This window comes from Aotus nancymaae, unplaced genomic scaffold (genome assembly GCF_030222135.1).
Source record: "Aotus nancymaae isolate 86718 unplaced genomic scaffold, 86718_ANA_hifiasm-v0.15.2.pri h1tg000057l, whole genome shotgun sequence".
NCBI classification, from domain to species: Eukaryota; Metazoa; Chordata; class Mammalia; order Primates; family Aotidae; genus Aotus; species Aotus nancymaae.
The window spans coordinates 28,096,837-28,123,339 of NW_026988471.1; the positions used below are offsets into that span (position 1 = coordinate 28,096,837).

General features: G+C 39.1%; 1 protein-coding gene across 3 annotated transcripts in view; it reads left to right on the forward strand.

Moving 5' to 3' along the window:
* The first annotated feature begins 326 nt into the window (after window positions 1–326).
* CLIP4 (CAP-Gly domain containing linker protein family member 4) overlaps window positions 327–26,503 on the forward strand; it is a 76,449-nt gene continuing 50,272 nt past the window's right edge. Inside the window, exons 1-6 of one of the 3 annotated variants that reach the window (XM_012475472.3) lie at window positions 327–479; window positions 6,627–6,774; window positions 17,416–17,555; window positions 18,307–18,400; window positions 19,837–19,998; window positions 21,725–21,843. In XM_012475472.3, coding sequence (XP_012330895.2) covers window positions 6,642–6,774; window positions 17,416–17,555; window positions 18,307–18,400; window positions 19,837–19,998; window positions 21,725–21,843 — 648 coding nt within the window. In that variant the 5' untranslated portion in view covers window positions 327–479; window positions 6,627–6,641. Of the gene's footprint in view, window positions 480–972; window positions 996–5,607; window positions 5,624–6,626; window positions 6,775–17,415; window positions 17,556–18,306; window positions 18,401–19,836; window positions 19,999–21,724; window positions 21,844–26,503 lie in introns of those variants that run through there. The other 2 variants (XM_021674437.2, XM_064363963.1) reach the window with 2 other exon arrangements.

Consider the following 26,503-nt stretch of genomic DNA (forward strand, 5'->3'; position numbering starts at 1 on the left):
GATTCTCACAGGAAACGATGCTCTGGCGCGCGGTGAGCCAGACGTTCATTCGACACCTGTTCCTGCCAGGCACTGTGGTGCGGAACACAGACGCCTCTGTGAAGCAGTCGCTGTAGGCCTCAGAGGCAGCTGACACGATGAAAGACTGTTGACTCCATGTTTCAAACCTCGGTCCTGGTCTTACTGGGTCTCCTCATTAAGGGGACTCACTATGTGTCCAGTAAGGCTTTCTTGCCACCAGATGACAGAGAGCCAGGCTGTCAGCGTTCAGGACTTTAGATGCACAGTTTCACCCTGTGGGGTCCTTGGGAGACGGAGGCAGGAGGGAAGGTGGGTGAGGAGGCAGCAAAGCAGCAGGAGCCATTAACTAATTGCTGAAACGTGGGTGTAGTATGGATCAGGCGTTTTACAGCAAGCCCTGCCAGCTGGTGGATCTACTCTCGGCTTGGCTTGGCCGGACTCTGGGGAGCCCAAGACTGGTAAGACGCGGTCCCTGGCTTAAGCAAGGTGGGAGTGCCGCGGGCTGGAGACGTGAGACGGCGAGGCTGAGGGCTGTAACAGCGATGGGCTGCACGGCGTGGTGGGGCCGTCTGGCCTCGCGGCGGGGGAGGTAGCACCGCGACACCCCGCAGACGCTGCTAGCCGGGGTCGCGGCCCCGCGTGCGCCCGATCTTCCGCTTGTCGGGGGGTGCGGGCGTGAGACCAGCCAGCGCAGGCGCGCGCTCCCTCCGCGGTCCCCACCGAGTCCCCGGCGCGTGCGCGGGGCCGAGCCGAGGCCTGCACTGCGCGCGCGCCCTCACCCCGCGTGGGGCCCGGCTCGAGCGCGCGCGGCGCGGAGGCGGCCGCGGGAGGGGCCCGGCTAGGTCCGGAGCGGCGCGGCGGGAGGCTCCGTGGGCGGCCACGGGAGACAGCGCCGCGGGGAGCGCGCCTCTCGGCCTTTCCTCCGTGCCCCCGCGTCCCCAGCCGGCCGCTCCGAGAGGACCCGGAGGAGGCAGGTGGGCCGGGGGCGCGCGAGGTCCCCAGGGCCGCGGGCTGGCCGGCGGCGGGGTCGGGGCCGGGGTGGGCGGCTCTGGGGGCCCGCAGGGGAGGTAGGCGGCCCCGGGAGGACCGTGCAGAGGCGCTGGGGGCCGTGGAAGCCCCGCGGCCACCTCCGTGGGCGCCGGTGTCGCCGGCCGCGAGAAGGCCTTCTCGGGGCGAAGCGGCCCTCCGGGCGGGAATGGGGGCTCCTCGTGGCGGTCGCCGACGGACGGCTCAACTTTAGGTTGAGGGGCGCGGGGTGTGCGGAGCTGTTCTCTGGCCCACGACCGCCGCGGCCTCCCTGGGAGCCCCCGCACGCGCCGTGGCTTTCCAGCGCGGCCTCTTCCCATTTCTCATTTGTCCCCCCTTGCGCATTAAATTGTCGAGAAACCTTTGGTCAGTGGGTATTCAGAGCTAAACCAAATGGCTGTTCTTGCAGTCCTTGGCCACCTGAAATCCCTTAATTCTGAACCATCCGCCCTGGGAGGGGAAGGTGGAAGGAGCGCTGGAGCTGAGCCTGCATCCTTACGGATTCCATTCACGGTTTATGATGGTAGCGCTTTGAATGAGCTGTCAGGCTGTTGTCGTCATCCAGACGCTGGTTTTCAGCTCTGTTCGGAGACAGTGTTTTGATATGTATCGGAGGATGTTGTTTCTATGGGACAGTAACTTGCTGTGTGTTCCGAGATCATAGACTGTGTTCACATTGTAGCACCATCATCGTCTAAAACGGCGCCTTTGAAAGATGTCACTAAACACCTTCCTCCTTAGGAACATCCGCCAGCACTTAAATCGTACTTCACTTTCACTTTGACGTTTGTTGTTTGTGAATCTTTTGCACAATTTAAAGTGAGTCTTAATAGCAGAGGATCGGGTGGTGCGGAGCATGGAGCAGCTAGGGAGGAAAGCAGAGCCTTGAACCGGCTAGAGTCTAGTTGGTCTGCGTTTTTATGTTGCAGAACCATCCTCCTTCCAACTTATTTTGCTAACGTGCATATGATGCATTTTTTAAGTGCTTTCATTTGATACGGACTATCTGGACTGTAAGATTGAGTCTTGCCATGCATGGAAGGTGTTTACTTCTGTTTTGTAGAAGATTTACCCCATGGTATATTATTTGTAGGATTCATTTCACACATCTTGTGTTGACCCGATACAGTCCCACCAGCAAGGCCTTTTTAAAAAGGGATTTGTGTTGTCTTTTATTGCTTATGACAACTCCCATTTTGACGCATGTGTTTGAAACGAGTGATCTTTAGATTATAAAATCAACTTCACTCTTTCTCCCTGTTCAGATCTACAAACTGGTTACTTTTAGGCTTACTGCTCCCTTGTTAATTATTTATAATGAACTGTGGAGCTATAGGCTTGTTTTAGTGTGTTGACCTTTATTTGTGTCTTGTCTCAGGCGTCTGTATATTGTTTTCTCATCTGGAGAGTGAACTGCACTGTTTTCCTTCAGTGCTGTTTAGTAGAGTTTTCAGACACCAGGAACGTGTTCTTTTGCATTCCCCAATAAGGCAACACTAGCCACTTACAGCTTTTGAGCACTCGAATGGGGCTAGAGCAGTAGAAAAACTGAAATTTTAATATATTTTTTCTTTTCTTTTCATTTTCCGTTTTTTTTTTTTTTTTAATTTGGAGTTTCACTCTGTTGCCCAGGCTGGAATGCAGTGGCCTGATCTTGGCTTACTACAACCTGTGCCTCACAGGTTCAAGTGATTCTCCTGCCTCAGCCTCTCGAGCAGCTGGGATTACAGGCACCTGCCACCACACCCTCTTAATTTTTGCTGTGCGGTTTCACCGTGTTGGTCAGGCTGGTCTCCAACTCCTGACATGAAGTGATCTGCCCATCTCAGCCTCCTAAAGTGTTGGGATTGCAGGTGTGAGCCACTGTACCCGGCCAGTTTTTAATTTAGTTTAAATAGTCACATGTGTCTAGCAGCTACCTGGTCAGACACCACAGCTTAAATTATTAGTTCCCAGGAAGCCTTCATTGATCCTCTTGAATCCATGCTCTAATAGGACCCAGCTCTCCTCGGTTGTAACACTTACTATTTTCAGCTGGTAGGAGTCAACACTAGGCTGTAATCTACTTGAGGACAAGGGCATATCTGGTTTCTTTACTTTTGCACAGCTTAGAACTTAGTAAGAAAAACGGAATAAATATTTGTTGAATGCATAAATGAGCTTTTTCTGGGCAGGTATTTCAACTTTGAATTCTCTCTAGGGCCAACTAAGTGTCCAATACTGTAAATACCTGTTTAGTGATTGTACAGATGTACCTCCAGACGTAGGTAGCAAATAAAAGGATCATTAGAGTTATGCTTTAAATACGTGGTAAGGTTGTTGGAATCTCAGGAAAATGATGACTCATAACAAAGTATTATAGGTAGTTGAATGAAAAGGCCTCATCATTCCAGCTAATGTAGACACAGCTTGGGTCTCCTATTAGTTGAACAACTCAAGGATGCTCTTGAACCATATCTCAAATCTGAAGTCTCCTGGCCTCAATGAGGCTCTTTTATGGGGTCCAGAGAGTCCTGAACCAGCCTGAAGGTGCTAGTGGACATCTCCATTGATCACTGCTCTGTGTTAAGGCATGGACCAAGGAGTCTTGAAAAAAAAAACGCATGATATTTGAGCCATGTTATACAAGATGCTTTTGCTAAGAGCTATCTTGGAGTGATGATGAGTAGGATGGAATTCCTATAGAAATCAAAGTTTGATTCTAGCTATTGTAAGTATTGGAGGCACCTGTTCTGTAGACAGTTATTGGGGCCAACATTTTTTTGTTTTGTCTTGATACAAAGTTTTGGTCGTCTTGCCCAGGCTGGAGAGCAGTGGTGCCATCTTGGCTCACTGCAACCTCTGCCTCCTGAGTTCAAGCGATTCTCCTGCCTCAGCCTACTGAGTAACTGGGATTACAGGCGCCTGCCACCATGCCCAGCTAATTTTTTGTATTTTTAGTAGAGACAGGGTTTTGCCATGTTGGTCAGCCTGGTCTCAAACTCCTGACCTCGGTGATCCATCTGCCTTGGCTTCCCAAAGTGCTGGGGTTACAGGTGTGAGCCACCTTGCCCACAGGGCCAACTTTTTACCTTAAGCTTACTTTATAATTAGTTATCACCAGTTTACCGTAGTCGGAGTTGTAATGAAAGTGTGTACTCAATCCAAATCAGTATAACTTAGACATTTGACTAAGGAGTCCAGGTGTCATAGGCCTTCAGATCCAGGAATTGCTTTTAGGAAATGAATCTGAGACTATATGGAAGTTTATAGGGATATATAGTTTTCTTTGGTAGGACAAAAGGTAGAATGTTAGGTTTTTCATGAAGATAAGGAAATGTGGGAAAAAATGCAACAAAGACAAAATACAAAGAATGTTCACTGCATTGGTCAGGTAATATTGTAGCTTCTCTGGACTTGAAGTACCTAACATGTAAAAGAATGAAACTGGTTACATCTGATTGCATAAATCCTTTTTCCACTTTGAATCTAAGCTTTGAATATTAGATATGTGTAACACTAGCTCCTGTGGTAACCAATAGTTGTGTAAAATACAGTTCAAATCTTTGAGGATCTCAACAGTTTACAAGGAAATGAAAGGTGCTCTGGGGATCACTTAAAATAAATTTTTTTTTGAGTAAGAAACTCCACCCTTTGAAAGGGACGTCATTTGGTGACTCCTCTTAACTGACTCAGGCAGATATCCACTGAATCATTTAGCTGAACAATTAAGGGTATAAAAACATAGGTCTGAGTCCCAAACCCTGGTTATAATCAGATTCATTTTCCTAAAACAGCTTTAACCATGCTACTCTTTTTCAAAAAATCAGTAGTTTCCCAGTGCTCATGAAAGTAAGTGGTTTGGTCTTTGATCAGGTATTTACTCCTCAAGATAGCCCTAAAAAGCCTTTACAGCCTCACCTCTGACTGTTTTCCTAGCCACATCTCAAGTTCCAGCCAGTGTGTTTCTTTAGTGGGATCCCCTTTTACATTATACCTATTCATCATTCAAGACTCGTCTCAGATGATACCTTCTTCACTGTTTATGATTCTTAGAAGCTCCCACTGCAAATGTTCCTGGTACTTACGTGATGGAACAGATCCCATTCTGCCTCATAATCTTAGTTATTAGTGGTATTTTATTCACGTTAATAGATTGTAAGCTACCTAACAAGCATGGACCATCTGTTAACTCATTTTTGTATTTGCTAAAACATCTAGAATAATGCCTTATATGTAGTGATTCCTTAATAAATACTGTTTGGAATTGGTAGTATTTGAGGAAGATCACTGCTGTATAACACTAATTCCGTGACCTTTCCTATTTATGTGGCAAGGTTAATGTCAAAATGATTCAAAGTATTTAGTGCTAAGTAATTTTAGCATCCAGGAAAATTTGAATACCTTAAAATAGTAACAACTGGATTAGGTTACCTAACATATAACATCTGTGTCCATATAAGCATACAATTTTTGAGGAAAAGAAAGCCTCCTACTTTTTACCAATTCCTGCCTGTATTAAGAAAACATGACTCAAGTTGGGAAGACAACAGTGGGCTCAATGAAATGACTGTTTTCTTGCAGTGGGGCGCTGATGGTAAGAATAATTAAGTTAGATATAGGATTGGTTAACTAAGTAGAACAGAGCACATGTTAGTAATATCTAGTATGTTACCTACTGTCAGATTAAGCTATCTGTTACCTATTTTTATTCAGTGCTTTCTGCTGAAATAAAGTCAATTTAGTTTTATCATAATTTTTTGCTTACATTTAAAAACAGGGATTCGTGATGCTTCAGATTGTAAAGATCTGATACAAAAGAAACTGGGGAAGGCTTTTAGCTTCGCAAGTTTGGTTTTATTAGCAGTTTCTCTGCTTTCTACATTATTTCTGAGATGTAGGCAAGGGTGTAGCACAAAGTCTAATTTAGAGCAAATTTATTCTAAGCACTCATGTTTTCTGGGAAAAAGAGGTAATATAAGCCACATGCTTTAAAAGGCATGGCTTCCATCTTTGGCTAGGACAGAACTCACAGACCCTTGGACCTTGTTAAGTCAAACAATCTTAGTAAACTCTTAGATTTGTAGGAATGACATGATTAATTTTCAGTAAAGTTTTCTGGGATAGAAAATAATGGAAACATTTTAAGGTAGATTATTTTCATGTGATGAGCACATGACATGAGTTATTGGATGACAAATGATGTAACTCGTGCCAGCATTATGGGAAATTAAAGATCCATCTACCAGGGTTAATATGCCCTTGTTTGTTACATGAGTAAGAGGCTGTCATCCATTTAGATTAGCTCAGCATTTAAAAAGTGTTTTCACCTATTATAGTTTACTCCTCTTGAGCTTTGTCTAGAAAGATTACTTGTGCTGCCGACTGTATAAGAGGCAGTGTGAAGCAACGTATGCCTTTTAATAACAGTTTGCCAACAGGAATTTTTCCCTTTCATAAAAGATTCTTGAAGGTTGAAGCTGAAAATGTCAGCAAATTTGATGTCAAAGGACTTTTAGGCTTTTTGCAATTGAGGGCAGTCATTCTAAGTTGCATACAAATAAAGCAGAAACACTCTTTTTTTGTCTTTCTTATTATAGGTGGCTTTCTAGAAGATGACCATAGAGGACCTTCCAGATTTTCCATTAGAAGGAAATCCTTTGTTTGGAAGATACCCATTTATATTTTCTGCTTCTGACACCCCAGTTATCTTTTCCATTTCTGCAGCACCAATGCCTTCAGACTGTGGTATGTGAAGTAGCTGTGCTTATTTCCTGTGAACTGGTAACTTGACTACTCTGCTATGCCTTTTTTTGCACTCATAGTTTTTCTTAAAACCATTTTTATGGTTTTCATAAAATTGCTAAAGTCTTCCTTTTTCAAAAATACAATTGCTTATTGCTTTTTCTGCTTCTTAAGCTAAATGCTTTATTTCTGCTGTCAGCATTTATATTATGTTAAAATGTTCATTTTAAGCACCATGATGGATTTAGAGGGCTTTATTTTTAGAATGCAATGGTGCTTAGACATCTAGCGTTCTTCTGCTATTGATGTACTTATTTTGGTTAAATATACTGACTTGCTAAAAAAGTCATGTACTTAGGCAAAGAGGGTAAGAGACCCTTCCCTGGAATGTGGAATGCGATTGGTTAATGTTTAAATTGGTTCATTTGCATCTTCTCTGTAAAATGTTAATTTAGAAGCATTCCACTTTTCATCTATTTAGGCTTATTTCTCCAGAACCATAATAAAAGGGAACCAGGAGATAAATTTGATAGAATTGTTAAATTTCCAATTTAGAGTTTTTCAAGTAAAATGTTGGTTCACCATTTCGAATTGTCATTGGAGGTAGAGATAATACAATTTAAAAATATTAGTAGATATAAAGTTATTGGATTGAGAATTTGTCTTTTTAGTCATATTCATTGTAGTATAGTAATTCCTCATCTCTAAGTATCTTTTTTTTTTTTTAATATTCAGATTCTATAGCAGCTTACCTAGACCAGTCATCAGAAGTACTATAGAAAACCTGTACCTTGATCTTGGGAGTTATTTCCAGGTTTTGCAGTAATTGACTGGGTTTATTTTCAGATATAGCAAAATCAGTTACGCAGGGGAAACCTTGAACCTTGTACATTGTACCTTACGTATGACACTTGTCTCACTCTGTCTTGACTTTTCATTATCTTCTTTCCTGTATTATAGCACTTTGGGATGGATAGCAATCATTTTTTTAAATCTCAAAAGGCTAATATAGTCATTTGTTATTAGTTGCTCAGTGTTTGTTGAATAAATACATTAAATGAAAGGTGATAATGGTTATTGACCTCTTGGTATAACTGAAATTAAACATTGAAACCCCATCTCTACTAAAAATACAAAAATTAAGTTGGTCCGAGTGTTGTGGGTTATTGTTAAGCTGATTTAACAAAAATTAGCCAGGCATGGTGGTGCATGCCTATAATCTCAGCTACTCAGGAGACTGAGGCAGCAGAGTCGCTTGAACCAGGAGGCTGTGGTTGCTGTGAGCCGAGATTGCACCACTACACTCCAGCCTGGGCCAGAGAGTGAAATTTTGTCTTAAAAAAAAAAACAAAAAAAAACCCAGAAAAAAAGCACATTGTAATCTTAGAATTATAGGTTTGTAGACTCCTATGAACCTTTCCCTACTCACCTCCTGGTGTAGAAATCGTATTTTCAGGATTCTGTCAGATAACCATTTAACCTCTTGCATGTCTTCAATAGTGGGAAACTAACAAAGTAGTCAATTTTATTGTTAAAAAGCTTTACTTGTAATAAATTGTTTTTGTATATTAATTCAAAATTGGTCTCCCTGAAACTTTGGCCAACTGATTCTAGTTTGATACATGGCACAAATTCCTTTATAGGATAGCCTTCAAGTATTTGCAGGTAGTTTGAACATTTTAACTTAGTCTAAACTTCCTTAAGCTACACACTTCTGGTCCCTTCACCAGTTTCTCATTGTCAGGATTTCTAGACTCTTTTCATCCTAGTTGCTTTCTTGGTACACTGATCAGTGTCCCCTTAAAATGTAGCATACACAACTGTTTTTACTGAGCGAGTATTTATTGAGTGCTAGGGACTGTCCTGGATGCTGGGGATATCAGTGACCAAGACTAATCTTCTCTTAGGGAAGACAGTAAACCAACAAATGAATAGACAAAACAAACATAGGTTATAGTGAATTCTGTGGAAGAAAGAAACAGGGTGCTGTGATAGAGAATAAGGGGGGCAGGGTGGCCGCATTATAGGGGTAGTCAGAGAATCAGAAAAGGCTGGCTGTGAGAAGAGCCTGGGAAGAAGTGTTCTAGGATGAAACACAGAAAACCAAAGGTACACTGTTGGGGGAAGACCTTGGCATTTCCTAAGAATTAATGGAAGCTCTTTGTGGCTGAGAAGCAGTGATTGAGTGGCAGAGTGGGAGGAGATGGAATTGGAGAGTAAGGCACTGACCAGGTCATGGGGAGGGGGTCACGTAGGCTGCCATAAGGAATTTGCCTGTGATACCAACAAATGAGCTTAAAACCAAGAAACAGAAACCAGAGTTGAGGCGTGTGACTCAGTGTTGACTCTCAATGTGGTTATCCTGTAAAAGTATATACTGTTCTTGCATAACAATTTTTGAAATCTTTTGCTTTGAAATGCCTTCACAGTCAGTTCATGCAGAACACATTGCATACATTATAAATACCACAATACCTTATTATATATTTTGCTTGAAAAGTGAATTATCTGTTAAATAATAAGTTAAAAATTTTTTACCAAAAAGTTATTCTTTCTAGTGCTCTTCATTCCTTTGTGTAGGTCCAGATTTCCATCTGATACCATTCCCTTCTGCCTGAAGCACTTCCTTTAATGTTTCTTACCATGCTGGTCTGCCAGTGATGAATCCTTTCAGCTGTTTTATGTCTGAAAACATCTTAGTTCACTTTCTTTTTTAAAAAATGTGTTTGCTGGGTTTAGAATTATAGGTTGGTAGTTTTCTTTCAGTACTTTAAAGATCTTGCTCTCCCATTTGCATTGTTTCTGCTGTCATTTTTGTTTCTCTAGATACAAAGTGTCTTTATTGGCTGCTTTAAAGAGTTTTTCTTTATTTCGAGCAATTTTACTATTATGTGCTTAGGTATTATTTTCTGTATGTTCTTGTGCTTGGGGTTGGTTGAACTGCTTGGATCTGTGGGTTTCAGTTTTCATTAAGTTTGGGAAATTGTTATTTAAAATATATATATATATTTTTTGGCTGGATGCAGTGGCTCATGCCTGTAATCCCAGCACTTTGGGAGGTTGAGGTGGGTGGATCATGAGGTCAGGAGATTGAGACCATCCTGGCCAACATGGTGAAACCTTGTCTCTACTGAAAATACAAAAAAAAATTTAGCTGGACATGGTGGCATGTACCTGTAGTCCCAGCTATTCAGGAGGCTGAGGCAGAAGAATCACTTGAACCTGGGAGGTGGAGGTTATAGTGAGCCCAGATTGTGCCACTGCACTCCAGCCTAGGTGACAGAGTTGAGACTCTGTCTCAAAAAAAAAATTTTTTTTTTCTGCTTCTCCCCTTTTCAGATATTGTAATTGCATGCATATTATAGACTGCTTGAAGTTGTCCCACAACTCACTGATTTTTTTTATATTTAAACGTTTTTTTCTTTTGATTTTGGATAGTTTCTATTACTGCATTTTCAAGTTCATTAATCTTTCCTTCTGCAGTGTCTAGTTAATTAGCTGTTGATTTTATCCAGTGTACTTTTCATTTCAGATGGAGTTTTCATCTCTAAAGTTTGCTACGGCTCTTTTTTATGCCCAGGACTCTTCCTTACCTTTGACCATTTGTAATAGAGTTACAATGACTTATTTTAATGTTCTTCTCTATTAATTATAGTATCCATGTCAACTCTAGGTCTGTTTTATTATTCCCCTGATTATGGGTCATATTTTTCTCTTTCTTTGCATGCCTGATAATCTTTAATTAGATGCCAGACATTGTGAATTTTACCTTGTTGGATGCTGGATATTTTTGTATTCCTGTTAAGTATTCTTGAACTTCATTCCAGAATGCAGTTTAGTTACTTGGAAATAGTTGGACCCTTTGAGGTCTTGCTCTTCTGATTTGTTAGGTTGGTCTAGAGCCATGCTTGGCCTGGGGCTAATTATTCCCTACTACTGAGAATTCTACTCTGGGGTTCCCCAGCCCCCTGACTACAGACTGGTACAAGTCCCCCTACCCTGGTCCCTGGTGCCACAAAGGTTGGGGACTGTTGTTGTACTCAATGCTGTGTGAATTATGAGGATTCTTTCTCAGTCTTCCGGGTGAGAACAGGCACTAATCTCTGTAATCCTTATGGATGCTTTTTTTCCCCTTACCTCAAGTATTTCCTCACAAACATATGCTGAATAGTTGGGAAGACCCTCTGCAGGCCCTTGGTGTTCTCTTGCAGTGCATGCATCCATGTCTGCTGTATTCTGCCCTGTGACCTCTGGGAGTCTACTGGGCTTTCTCTTGGTCCCCCGGCCCCACCCCTGAACTATGCTCCTGGAGGCTCTCTCAAGGCAGTTACCTGGGGCACGTGTAGAACTTTTCTTGTTTGTATTCCATTCCTCAGGGGTCACTGGCTTTCACTGTCTTAACATCCAGAGTCTTGAAAACCATTGTTCCTTCCCTCTGGTGTTTTGGTTGTTTCAGATGGAAGGGCAAATTTGGCCTCCATTATTCCATCTTGACTTAAAGCAGACATCACCTCCACTTTCTCCCCTCACCCCAGTTTCTTTTGATTAAAAACTATTTTTTAGGCTGGCACAGTGGCTCACACCTGTAATTCCAGCGCTTTGGGAGGCTGAGGTGGGTGGATCACCTGAGGTTAGGAGTTCAAGACCAGCCTGACCAACATGGTGAATCCCTATATCTACTAAAAATATAAAAATTAGCCTGATATGATAGGGCATGCCTGTAATCCCAGCTACTTGGGAGGCTGAGACAGAAGAATCGCTTGAACCTGTGAGGTGTACATTGTAGTGAGCCGAGATCAATGAGATTGGCCACTGAATTCCATCCTGGGTGACAGAGTGAGTCTCTGTCCCCCCAAAAAATAAAAAAATAAAAACTATTTTTTTAGATCTCAAAAACTTGCAACAATATAAAAAATGTTTTCCTGTATGAAGTTGAAAATTGAAATGTCATTAGATATGTTACTATATTGTATCATCTCTTAGAGGTCATTCTGGGCTATTCTGGCTTTAATCCTGACTCAGTAACTTTCCAGTTGTGTGATTTTGGACAAATTGCTTATTTTCTCTATCCCTTTGTTTCTTCTATAAAATGAGAATAACAAAAGTGCCTATCTCATATGGTAGTTATGAGGATTAAATAAATTAATATACACAAAGTTCATAGAATAGTCCCTGGTATCTACAAGGCAGTTAATAAGTCCAACTTGTTATTATTTAAATGAGCCATCTGGAGAGCAGCACATTACGAAGATTTCCAGATGTGCTCTCAGAGCATCTTGAGATACTGAGATGAGGATGGCAGTTTCTAGCTGATGGACTTTCCTGGTTGCACTTTGAATGTCTTGGTTGATGTCATCAGATGTTTCGGTGAATTCTCTGAATGGCCCCCACAAAAACAGGCACAAAGTTTCCTTACATGAGCCATGGTGGTGATTTGTCTAAAGTTTACATAAAGTCATCTAGTAGGGCTTGGGGAAAAGGACAGTTTTTTTTTTTTTCTTTTTTTGAGATGGAATCTCGCTCGGTCACCCAGGCTGGAGTACAGTGGCGTGATCTCAGCTCACTGCAACCTCTGCCTCCTGGGTTCAAGCAATTCTTCTGCCTCAGCCTCCCGAGTAGCTGGGATTACAGGCATGCACCACCATGCCCGGCTAATTTTTTTGTATTTTTAGTAGGGATGGGGTTTCACCATATTGGCCAGGCTGATCTCGAACTCCTGACCTTGTGAACTGCCTGCCTCAGCCTCCCAAAGTGCTGGGATTACAGGCGTGAGCCACCACACCCAGCCAAGGATAGTTTTAAGAAATTGGAATCATTAGTTTGGAGATATTGTAACCAGATATTGGAGGAAACGAGGAATTCAGGATCTACTCCAGTTTACAGGTGGATAACACCCCAAAGACAATCAACAGGACTAGAATCCAATAATGGGTATACTTAGAGTTTTCTATAGAAAAACAGTTTTTCTCTCTGCAGTTCCCCATGTCTAGCAAAGATAATCACAGGCTGATTTGTTTGCAAAATAAGTTTAGTCTCATTAAGCTGGCCTGATTAGATACGTAAGTGAAACAAGAATGGTAAATATGTGCTCATTCTCAAGTATGCCATTCCAGTCAGGGGTTTGATAATATCTTAGGGGTTTTATTGGTTCTGTAAAGTTAACCTGAGTTCCTTAAAACTGGTAGGTAATAAGGAATCTGAAATTAGACTTTTAAAAGTCTTTTCAGTTTAAGAAGCCAAGCAGAGGACTTGCCCAATTGTGTCCTGTTACATGGAAAACAAATTCTTATTGAACTTATGTAAATACTTATATTGCCATGAAAATAAAGAATACTCAGTTTCTGAATTATGGAGGGGTTGGGATAGGGAAAAAAGGGGATGTGTTTCATTTTTGTTTACAAAAGTATACTTCACCAAATTACTTTAAGTTGTAGGTCTTAAGGGAAAAGAGAAAAGGAATTCTTTAAATCTGGAAAACAAACATTAAAGAACCTGCAATATTTCAAAGACATAAAAATTGTAATCACCCTCATCAGTTCATTCAGTCCCCTGTAATTCTTGATTTTGGGTTAACAGCCTCATGAATCCATTGGTTTTCCATTAGAGTTCTGGAAATTCTTACCCAGTCCAATGCTGTTGTCTTAAAGTTACCAGAAACCTGTACTTGTCAGAGTCTTTTCCATAGATCTTCCTGCAATTTTGTATCATATATGCTTGCAAAAGCTTTCAGGAAAATATCAGAGTAAGAAATTACTGTTTGTAGATGACAAAAGATTTAAAATGCCCATAGTTACAGATTTGATGAGAGTTCATTATAATGGAATTGACAAGGAAATTTAGTTACTTATTTTATAACATATGAAGATAACTGGAATCATGACTGATAAAATTATACCAGAACATATCCAATTTCTAGGAATTTCATACAGTTTCTAGAACACTTAATGATGTATTAATACAAAAATAACATAGGAAGGTTAAGCAGCACCTTTGCCAATGCTTCTCACGCAGTGTAACATATCGAATAAGCCTAGTTTCACATTTATTTGACAGTGCTTCCCATGCAAAGATGTGTAATTAGTTTAATGTCTGGTTTTTTTTTTTTTTTTAAATAAGGAAATAGAACAAGATTTTCTATTTCTATTCAAGGGCCTCTGAAAAATCAGAGTTAGTCTAAGGTCAGAAAAGATGTCATTCAGAATTTGATTTTTGGGAAGTTTATATTAAAAAGCCCAAAAGATTCAAAATACTTGAATAAATAGGATTACATGTATTTAGTTATCCATTTAACCAAAGTGACAAGGATTTCAAAGGGAAATACAGAAAGCCATGTAGTTGTTAAAAAAAATAATAAAACCAAAAACCCAAGTTGACTCTTTGAGAGAGAAGTTTAAATAATCAAAGACAACGTGAAGCACAGGAAATTATCCTTACAAAACACAGAATCCTTGTTTTCTAGGCAGACCATTCAAAAGTGAAAAACTTTTCACAATCTTCCATCAAGAACAGGCCCATACTCCAAGAAAGTTTAGTCATTTTAACAGGAGCTCAAATGCTAGTTATGCATTATTTTGATATGAATGATAATAGATTCATTCAATTTTAGCCAGCTTGATCACACGAGATTCTCTCTCTCCCTCTTCTCAACTTCCTATAGCCATTTTGTTTTTTCCTTCATTTTCTTTTTCAACAAAAAACATATCTTCATACCTCGTATCTTTTCTTGACTGTCACACTAGCATTCTGTAGATTGGGAAGTCTGTGAATATGCCATAATTTCTAGAAGCACGTTTCCTTATAATTTTTCAATGTAGCACAATACGTGTTTACAGACCCAAGTATCTTTAGTTTCTCTGTCCAAAAGTAGATAAACTTACATGCAGCAATTAATGTTTCAGTATGTATCTTATGTGGACTTACATTGATTTAATTCACTTGTTTTTAACAATTATGCTTGGATTACAGAAATGTCATGAGACATTAAATAGCTAAGCCTCATCTTTTCTTGCTGAGAAATTTTGTAACATAGAGAGAGCAGAAGCCTATTTGTAATTCACTTGTTTTTAACATGAGCTTATTTGACTAGTTACCCTATGTAAAATGAAAGTTGAAGGTCTGCCTTATGTCTAATGCTGACAACTCTGAAGGCATATTGGTTTTTTAAACTAAACCAACAATGTTTTTGTTTATTGAAGATTACCCAAGTCACATGAACTTGAAAAGCATTTGGACTAGTTCCTATTTTTCTGAGAGTTTTCAGGAATATGTAGTTTATATAAGCACTTGGTTTACTTATATCTATTGAATAGACATAGCTATAAGATCTGTGTCTGTATGTTTATGTATACAGACAGACACAGATCTTACAACTTTCATTTCCCAATTTTAGCCACGTGTCAATTAAAATAATACAACGCTCATTAGTTTATAAAAGAAACTGGATCCAAATTGGACAGATGGAACAAGTCAAAGTTAACTGCTCAGAAGGCTACAGCTTCTTACTGAAGATTTTTGTTTTTTTGAATGCTGTAGGGATTCTTTTAGAGAAGGTATTTTTGAGTCATTTTGTGTTCAGAAGCTTCTGCATACAAATCAAAGAATGCATTCCTTGTCTCTGAAAGGTTTAGGATACTCTTTTTTCAAGGGCACTCACAAAGGTGGACTGACTATCTTATCTAAATTAAAGGTTCTCCAAAGTGGTCACTGAAATTCCAAATTATTCTTTTTAAAGTTCACCCATTTTTCCAAAAAGGCACAAGATTCTGATCCACATTTGTGTTTGGACCCCATCTTTGCATTAGAGTCTCTGAAAGGTCTTAACTATTAGGGATTTTTTTTTTTCAGCAACTGCTCCGGAACACAGGGAATTGTGTTTCACCCTTCTCCCTTTTGAGCAGAATAGGGCGACATCCTGAGAAGTTTCAGCAAAGGTTGCTGAGCATAATTGGAAAGTTCAGATCCAAGAGAGACTTATTCTAGAACTCCATGGCTGGGTGAGAAAGCAACGAGTGCCGTGACCCTGGGTACCACCACTTAGTTACTCAGTGGCCCTGGGGCTTATTGGGGGTCTTCTGATCCTGCTTCTGACACCAAAAACTGTTGAAAGAAAATTCAGGATGCTTTTCTTCATATAAATATTAAGTGAGTAATAAACTGCGAACAGGGAGACTTCCAAACCAAAAGTGCTCAGAAGCTTGTCTCACGAAGGTCATAGTAAGGTTTATAAAGCCTAGAAGAAGAAATTCATATAGCTTAATTCTCATTAGTTAGAATGAGTGGGTTCATTTGGTGGTTACTGATTTGCTACAATGTGCTGAGTCATGCTGACCAAGAAATGAAACTCAAGCTTCATGTACAGTTTAAGCAGGTATTTTGGAAAATAGGTCCTTAAAGGTTTTCCTCAGCTGGGTGTGGGACATTGGCTCAGAGGCCAAGGTTTGTCTTGGCTTCTATTTTGATTTTTGCCTAACAGGACCATTTTGTTGGCTAAGATTATCATTCCAGTTTTAGTCTTTCTGATTCTCTTCTGATGGACTGCTGCTCCGCTTGTGTACGTGTCTTTAGTTTGGTGTCTCTCCTTTCATCTTTTAGTTATCCTGACTCTAAAAGTAAGAACTATGCGTACGTAGTATAATTTTGGAAAAGATGTAAATGCAAAGAAGAAAGCAAAAACAAACCCCATGAGTCCCACTACTTATGCATGCTGTTACAATCTGAGCTCAGTGGTGAGTTACCTCAGCAAGTACAATAATAGAGGAAAGAGGATAGACTTTGGAGACAGACCTGGCTTTCTACCCCAGATTTGCTGCTTACCAGCTGTGTGACATCAGGCTGGTATTATTTAGTCTGAACTTTGCTTTCTTCATGCAACATGAGAGTAATACCTGCCAGGTAAGGTATTGGTGAGAACTTTTAAAATGTTTATTAAGTGCTCAGTGTAAGGTATATTGCCGAGTCAAAATGAGGAAACTGAGGCCAGTGTGAGAAAATGAGAATCCAATTTATTCGGCTCCCGGGCGAGGTTCTGTGGTCCAGGAAGGGGCCAGAGAAGTCGCACTGGGCTTCTCAGGGTGCGGGGTTTTATAGGGAGTGGAGGTAATTGATTGGTCTTTAGGGAAACAAAGAGCAGACAGTTTCATTGGTGAGGAGGGTTGATTGATCATTAGGGAAACAAAGAGCAGACAGTTTCATTGGTGAGGGGAAGTCAAAGTGCCGATGGGGTGAGCTGCCATTGGTTGCCAGGCGGGACTACTGGTGGGTTGACCGGCTGGGGAGGTCAATGTTAAGCTGCTGTTGGACAAATCTTTGGTGGGCTTTTTAAATTTTGAAGGGGTCGAGTGAGGAATGCAGGAGTGGGTGTGTGGAGCCTGCATAGAGAGACCAGATAGGAGTGGGTGTGGGGAGCCAGCATAGAGAGGCCGGCATGGGGAGAGATAAGTGTGTCCATTTAGCTCCCGGCAAGGCAGCCAGCCTTACACTCAGCAAATGTGCATTAATATTTTCCTCATTTAGATACTTCTGCTTTTTTTTTCTTAGCATCTAAAAATATTTGTATCATTTGAACCTTGGTCTTACTGTTTATTATTTTCAGTATATTTATTTGAAACTTCTCGTAAGCTTAATTTATACCTTTTTAAATTTCAGAGTTTTCTTTCTTTGATCCTAATGATGCATCATGCCAGGAAATTCTTTTTGATCCCAAAACTTCAGTCTCAGAATTATTTGCCATTTTAAGACAGTGGGTTCCTCAGGTCCAACAAAACATTGACATTATTGGAAATGAGGTAAGGAATTCTTACATTTTAAGTTTTGCGTTGTTAGTATTTTAATGGTATAGAGTTTTTCCCCATCTGAAAGGAAGATGGTGATAAAGGAGAACCTTTAAAGGTTCTGATATTTATTTGTATTTCCAGGATTTTCATGAGGCAGCGAGTTAATACTATGTGTACATAGTATAACTGATTATTTCTTCATGCTCTGTACTTCTGACATTTATAGACTTGGTGGGTGCAGGGAGGGGCATTTTTCCTATTTTCTTCTTTTAAAAATTAATTTTGCAAACCTTTATACATTTCATGAAGAGATTTGGTTACCATCATGTTCTATTTACACTTTGGGATGGTTTGGCAAAGATATAGGCTTGAATGTGGTATTTAAAAATACTAGATTTTTTGAGAGAGGGTTCTTTGACCAGCATGTTGCTATGTTGTAGGAAGAGAGTGCTTATACTTTTTTCAAGTATCGTTACACTCATAGAAATAAAATTTTGCTCATTTTTGAGAGGAATGTATTTGGAGTGCCAGATTACCCTTGGAATAATCTTCAAGAATTTCCTTCAGCCTGATGACAAGTTCAGTTTTCATTATTGTCGAGTGCAGATTTAAAATTTACCCTTAAGCAATGCCAATACTGTCTATACATTTTACTGAGAAGTAATTCAGATACGATAGACTAACTTGGTTCCTCAGCATTGGTTTGAAAGCAATAGGTACCTCAGTAGTTAAGCTGTAACCATATTTTCTTTGACTGCTTCAGATTCTTAAGAGAGGTTGCAATGTGAATGATAGAGATGGATTGACAGATATGACTCTTTTACATTATACCTGCAAATCTGGAGCTCATGGTATTGGTAAGTGTATGGCAAATTTATTAATTGCTTATATCATCTACATTTGTGCTAATATAACCTATATTTATGCTCATATATTTGTGTCCATATATTGTCCCTGGGAAGGCACTCAGCTGATAATGATATTATTACCTGCAGAGTTGAGGATTCAGTTAGGTCCTTCCAAAAACTGTATTCCCTTTTCTTAAGGAGGTCTTTATACCCTCCTGAGACCTCTCAACTTTTCTGGAACAGGCCTCATGCCTGATTGCTTATTAGATGAGAGTAACTGCTAACACCCTACAATCTTTCCGAGGGTTTATAACAAGGTTTGACAGTCCAAGGTGAGTCTTTGCCTATGCATCCTTAATCTCAAGACCCCAGTCTTGAGACCTAAGGTCTATTCCTATGTATGTAACATATGTGCATATTTTCCAAAATTGTTATTGTCTTGGGCTTTGTCATTTTATAAACCTGTCCTTCTTACTTAGCTGTATGTTGTGATTGTCTCTCCTTGTTTCGATAGTCTGATGTGGTGGTGCTGAAACCACTTGTGGTGAAGGACTCCTTTTTTCCCCTCATGACCCATCATGGACTGATACTTTTACAAAATAAAAATGAATTTATAATACAAAATAAAAAAGCCATAAATTGTAAGCCCAAATATTTTTCAAAAGGCCTACAACTGGCCAGGCATTGATGATTTACACTCATAATCCCAACACCTTGGGAGGCCAAGGCAGGAGGACTTCTTGAGGCCAAGAGTTTGAGACAGGCCCAGGCAACCTAGTGAGACCTTGTCGCTACTGAAAATTAAAAAATTAGCCAACCTTGGTGGTACACTCCCAGAGTTTCAGCTACTTGCAAGGCTGAGGCGGGAGGACCGTGTAAGCCTGGTAGTTCAGAGTTCGCGTGAGCTGTGATTGCATCATTACATGCCAGCCTGGGTGACAGAACAAGACTCTGTCTCTAAAAAAGAAGAAGGAAGAAAAGGCATAAGACTACATTTGAGTTAACATAATGAGAAGAAATATTAGATGGGGAAGAGCTATAAAAAGTACACACAGATTGCGATTTGGGACTGCCAGTGGTCCACAGTCCCACTGAGTAATCAAATCCCTTGTTAGGTTTTGAGTAGCACTGATCCACTGTGTTGTGGTTGATGGCTTCATAGTATTCTATGTGTGTCTCAGTTTATTTAACCAATTTCTTATTACATTTTTTGGATTTTTCAGAATTATATTAACAGTGCAGTGATGAGCATCTTTACAGCCAAGGGTTTATCCACATCCCTGAGTATGATTATTTTCTTAGAATAAATTTTTGAAAGCGAAATTTTTGAGATGTGCCTATACAGTGTTATGTTTTCTTTGGCTTTTTAAATGAGGTAATAGATAGCCATCCATTGGAACTTAAAATTTGTACTAAAGGGAAATAATTTAGAAAATCTTCTTTAGGTGATGTGGAAACAGCTGTAAAATTTGCAACTCAACTTATCGACCTGGGAGCAGACATTAGTTTGCGGAGTCGCTGGACAAACATGAATGCTTTGCATTATGCTGCTTATTTTGATGTCCCAGAACTTATAAGAGTGATTTTGAAAACATCGAAACCAAAAGGCAAGTTTTATAAGATCACTTTTAGATGTTACTAACTGAACACTTTAGTGGTGGCATAAAAATTACAATTCAAGGAGATTTTTACTTTGAATCCATCTTGTTTCATATGCCTTTCTACTCCATTTTATTTCTGAGATAGTTTAAAATTACTGAGTATTAAGTACTATCTTTTCTACAAAAGGATTAGTACAGAGCGATACAAAATGAAAGAGTGTTCTCTGGGTTTTTATATCTCTGTAAGTTCTCCAGTATAACACAGATGTTTTATATAATTGATTCTACATGCTTTATGATTCTTTTGCCTTGCTTGGGTAGCCAGAAATAGAACATTAAGATCTTCAGAGATTGGCATTGGAATAATAAATGATATTTATTTTAGGTGGTATTTGGTCCTGAAATTACATAATTCAACTTAAGGGATATTTTAGTTTTTTTCCCCTGTCTTGATGGTGATATCCCGAAATCGAAGACCTGAATGTCTGAGTCACAGTCCTGGTATTTTGATTTTCTCTCTGGTTCTCCCCTTGGGGGTCAATTTTCTTTTCTTTCTATTTTAGAAAAATATGAGAGCAAGCAAATTGTATTAACTTTAAAGAAAGTGAACAATATTTTCCCCATTGTAGGAACATGCTTTAGAGCTTCAATAGATGAATTTCCCAGAATGTTCATTTCTAACCTCCAATCTGCATAATTATCCATTTTCTCTTTAAAATTCTACCTTTTTACTTTCTGAATAATGTTGGGAAGAAAGCCTCTGTTGACACTACTGTGTCTTTAATAATTCAAGAGAGTTTGTCCTGAGCATATCTGGGTTGTTTGCAGTTGTAGGAAGGGTGTGTGGGTGTGGTGTCGTTTAGTTGAGGGTAGGATTTGCAGAACCAGAGGTATATTTAAACCCTTGTTATCAAAAATATTCAAGATGGGATTCCCAAATCTGGAGGATTTGCTGTATTTAAGTATAACATATGCTACTATATTAAAACTTATTAAAATGTCCTTAGAGTTGCAAGATTACTCATTAAGAAATTCAAATTCATTTGTTCAGTAGAGTATTATGAATTAATTTATAGATAAGCATTTCTATGCTTAATTAGACTTTGAAAATTCTGCTTTGTGTTACCTACCAGGTGTTGGCCATTTTTTTCTGTAAGGGGCCAGCTGGTAAATATTTTAGATTTTTTGGATCACCCAGTCTCTGATGAAACTACTCAGTTTCGTAATTGTGGCATGGAAGTAGCTACAGAGGATATGTAAATGAATGACTGTGCCTGTGTTCTAATAAAACTTTATAAAAACAGGTGGGTTGGATTTGCCTTGTGGGTCATAGGTTGCTGACCCCTGAACTAAACTCTACTACTCTACCTCACTGTAGTTGTCATGGCAAATATACAACAGACTTAATGGGAGATTGTGATAAGCTGTTACTTTTACAAATGCAGATTATTGCCATTAATTGTTTTAAAGTATGTTTTAGTTCATTCTAGTTTGAAAACCCAGGATATCACTCCATCTTATAAAGAATTTTATTGTACTAAGAAAATAATCAACTGCTTATTTTAACTAGATTGTAACATAAAGATTTTGTTCTATTGTGCAATCGTGCTTCTAGTGGGTTGATTTAAGTCTTACAAATGATAAAAATCCCTCCTCCAAAACCCTGTCCTCTTTTAAATTATAATAGCTAAGTTTAAATTTTAGGTAATGCACTTGTGATGTTTAATTACAGATGTGGATGCCACTTGCAGTGATTTTAATTTTGGAACAGCTTTGCATATTGCAGCGTACAACTTGTGTGCAGGTGCTGTGAAGTGCCTCTTGGAGCAAGGAGCAAATCCTGCATTTAGGGTAAGAGGTTAAATTAAAAGTGAAATATATTAAAAGAATTAAGAAGTCTTATCCTGCTTTCTGGTGAAGTGTTGAATCTGAATGTTGTTATTAATAGAAGAACTCTTACATGAGCAGGTAATTTATATCTTTGTACCACATGTAGAGAGTGATGATGATCTTTATTGTAAATAAATTTAAGGTATAATGATAAATTTTCTTTTATATTGGTAACTTCCATTCGGGAAACTAAAATCTTCCTTAAACTGTCATAATCTTTGAGTTTAAGTATCTTTCATTTAGGATTTTGATGTATTTATGAAAAGTTAGCTGTACAAATACGTATATTAAAGTTTTATTTTTCTGTTAAATCATATTTCAATTTTTTTGGAAAGGAAAAGTGTATTTTTTTAAATAGTGAAATTTTACCAATTTACAGAGTTACACAGGATTGAATTTCATCTTCAGATCCTTTTTTTTTTTTTTTTTTTGAGAAAGCGGTTCTCAGTTTTCACATTCTTTATATTAATAACAATAAGTTGCTCTGGCAGGTCTTCTTAATTACGTCATACTTTCCCTTGAGGGGGGTGGGTGTCGGCGGTGGATAGTGTGCAGTATTTGAAAACACCTGCCTTCTTTTCCCTTTCCTGTTTTTCCCATTTTCTCTACTTCTTTGCCAGTTTTCTTTCATTTAACCCCCTTCATTACCCCCCAACTTTTATTTCTTCTCTTCCTCCCTCCCTTCCTTCTGACTCTATTGTTTATCGAGCACTGGGAGAATACTACAATAATGTAGATAAAGCCCTTGGCCCTCAAAAAGAATGTATTACAGAGGGGAGGTGGGACAAGGAAGCAGTCAGTTTTACTGTAGTGTGCTAATTCAGTGTGACACAATGGGGCGGGGGTGGCAGAGGGCCATGGAGTCATCTTCCCAAGGCTTCAACAGGGGTGACATTGAAATCGAGTGCTTACATAGGCAAGAATTAACCAGGTACTGGAGGGAGGTGACGAAAGCAGAGGGAATAGCATGCAAGAAGCCTAGGAGATGATCATTCAGTCCAGCTGGAAGGCGAAAGGGATGTGTTTGCTTTTGCTGGTGCAGCTGCTGACAAAGCCCCATTAGTGGGGACAATTCAGTGTCATTAGTGTCAATCAGCCCCATTAGTGTTGTTTGAATTTGTTAGGATGCCATGAGATCTGTTATTGAGCTAAATTACCAATTTAGGCCAGAAATAGATTAATAGGTTGCCATATTTTGAAAATAACTACTTTAAAAAAAGCAATAAACATGTGAGTCAGCAGTAGTCTTCAGACCATACTTTGATAAGCCGCCATCTTATTTTTTTAATTTTAAATTTTAGATTCAGGGAGTATATGTAAAAGTTTGTGAAACAGGTATATTGCCTGGTGCTGAGGTTTGAACTCCTGTTGATGCCTCAACCAAACAGTGAACCCAGTAGGTACTTTTTCAACTCTTGCCCCAGCCCTTCTCCACCTCCTTCCCTCACACCCTTCCTCCTATCTTTTGGAGTCCCCAGTGCCTGTTGTTCCCATCTTTATGTCTGTGTGTACCCAGTGTTCGGCTCCCACTTATAAGTGAGAACATACAGTATTTGGTTTTCTGTTTCTGCATTAATGTGCTTAGGATAATGGCCTCCAGCTGCATCCATTCCATTGCAGAGGGCATGATTTCATTTTTTAAATGACTGTAGTATGGTGTATATGTACCACATTTTCTTTATCTGGTCCGCTATTGATGAATACCTAGGTTGATTCCATGTCTTTGCTATTATGCATTGTGCTGTGAAAAACATATGAGTGCAACGTCTTTTTGGTAAAATGATTTATTTTCCTTTGGGTGTGTACCTAGTAATGGGATTGCTAGGTCGAATGGTAATTCTGTTTTTAGTTTTTTGAGAAACTTCCACATTGCTTTCCACAGGGGCTGAACCAATTTACATTCCTACTAACAGTGTATAAATGTTCCTTTTCTCCACAACTTCACCAACATGTTATTTTTTGACTTTTTAATAATGGCCATTCTGGCTGGTGTGAGATAGAATCTCATTGTGGTTTTGATTAGCATTTCTCTGATGATTAGTGATGCTGAACATTTTTTATATTTGTTGGTTGCTTATATGTCCTCTTTTGAGAAATGTCTGTTCATGTTCTTTGCCACTTTATAATGGGTTGTTTTTTTCTTGTTGATTTGTTTACCTCTTATAGATTCCGGTTATTAGTCCTTTGTTGGATGCATAGTTTGTATTTTCACCCATTCTGTAGGTTGTCTGTTTACTCTATTGATAGTTTCTTTTGCTCTGCAGAAGCTCTTTAGTTTTAGGTCCCGTTTGTCAATTTTTGTTTTTGTTGCCTTTGCTTTTGAGGACTTAGTCATATATTCTTTGCCTAGGCCAATGTCTAGAAGAGTATTTCCTAGATTTTCTTCTAGGATTTTTGTAGTTCGAGGTCTTACATTTAAGTTTTAAATCTATCGTGAATTAATTTTTGTATATAGTGAGTAGTGGGGGTCCAGTTTCATTGTTCTACGTATGGTTAGCCAGTTTTACCAGCACCATTTATGAGTAGGGTGGCCTTTCCCTACTGTTTGTTTTTGTCAGCCTTGTCAAAGATCAGTTGGTAGTGTGTGGCTTTATTTCAGCAGTCTCTAGTCTGTTTCATTGGCGTATATATCTGTTTTGTAACAATATCATACTGTTTTGATTATTGTAGCCTTGTAGTATAATTTGAAGTCAGGTAATGGGATGCCTCTGGCTTTTGTTCTTTCTGCTTAGGGTTGCTCTGGCTATTTGGGCTCTCTCTGTTTTGGCTCCATATGAATTTTAGAACAGTTTTTTTCTAATCTTGTGAAAAACAATGTTGGAAGTTTGACAGGAATTGCTTTAGGCAATGTGGATATTTTAATGATACGATTCTTCCAGTCCATGAACTTAGAGTGTTTTCACATTTGCTTGTGTTGTCTATGATTTCTCTCAGCAGTGTTTAATAGTTATTATAGAGATCTTCCATCTCCTTGGTTAGATGTATTCCTTGGTATTTTTATCATCATTTTGTGGCTATTGTAAATGAGATTGTGTTCTTGATTTTGTTCTCAGCTTGAGTGTTACTGGTGTATAGAAATGCTACTGATTTTTGTATGTTGATTTTTTTGTCCTGAAATTTTCCTGAAGTTTTTTATTGGGTCTAGGAGTTTTTTGGCAGAACCTTTAGAATTTTTTACATATAGAACCATATTGTTGGTGAAGAGAGATAATTTGACTTTCTCTTTACCTATTTGGATGCCTTTTATTTCTTTTTCTTGACTGATTGCTCTGGCTAGGACTTCTGGTACTATGTTGAATAGGCATAGTGAGAGTGGACGTTCTTATCTTGTTCCAATTCTTAGAAGGAATGTTTCCAACTTGCCCATTCAGTATGATGTTGACTCTGGGTTTGTCGTAGATGGCTCTTACTATTTTGAGATATATTCCTTCAATGCCTTATTTGTTGAAGGTTGTTTTTGTTTGTTTGTTTGTTTTTTTATATCATGAAGGGGTGTTGGAATTTATTGATTGCTTTTTCTGTGTCTATTGAGATGATCATACAGTTTTTAATTTTATGTGGTGAATCATGTTTATTGATTTGCATATGTTGAACCTCCTTGCACAACTTGTCATGGTGAATTATCTTTTTGGTATGCTGCTGAATTTGGTTTGCTAGTAACTTGAGGATTTCTGTGTCTGTGTTTATTGGGGATATTGGCCTGTAGTTTTCTTTCCTGTTGTGTCTCTGCCAGATTTTGGTATCAGGATGATACTGCTTTCATAGAATGAATTAGGGAGGTATCACTCCTCCTTGGTTTTTTTTGAATCGTTTTGGTAGGATTGTTACCAGCTCCTCCTTGTATGTTTGGTAGAATTTGGCTGTGAATCCCTTTGGTACAGGGCTTTTTCTGGATGGTAGGTTTTTTATTACTGATTCAATTTTGTAACTCATTGTTGGTATGTTCAGGGTTTCACTGTCTTCCAGGTTCTTGGAAGGTTGTGTGTTTCTGTGAATTTGTCCATTTCCTCTAGATTTTCTAGTTTGTGTGAACAGAGGTATTCACAGTAGTCGCTGAGGATATTTTACATTTCTGTGGGATTGGTTGTAATGCCACATTTAATATTTCCGGTTGTGCTTATTTGGATCTTCTCTTTCTTTTTCTTTGTTAATCTAGCTAGCAGCCTATCAATCCTGTCGTTTCAAAGAACCACCTTCTCATTTTGCTGATCCTTTGAATGCTTTTTTTGGTTTCAGTTTCATTTAGTTGTATTCCAATTGTAGTTACTTCTTCAATTAGCTTTGAGTTTAATTCTTATTTTTCTAGTTCCCTTAGGTGCAGTGTTACGTTGTTAATTTGAGATCTCTCTTGATACAGGCATTTTGATACTTTCCCCTTAACACTACTTTTGCTACATCCCAGAGGTTTTGGTATACTTTGTCTCTGTTTTCATTTGTTTCAAAGGATTTTTTGAATTCTGCCTTAATTTCATTGTTTATCCAAAAGTCATTCTGGAGCAAGTTTTCTAGTTTGCATGTATTTGTTTAATTTTGAGAATTCATCTTCATATTGATTTCTGTTTTCATTCCACTGTGGTTCAAGAGATGCTTGGTATGATTTTGATGTTTTTGAATTTGTCGA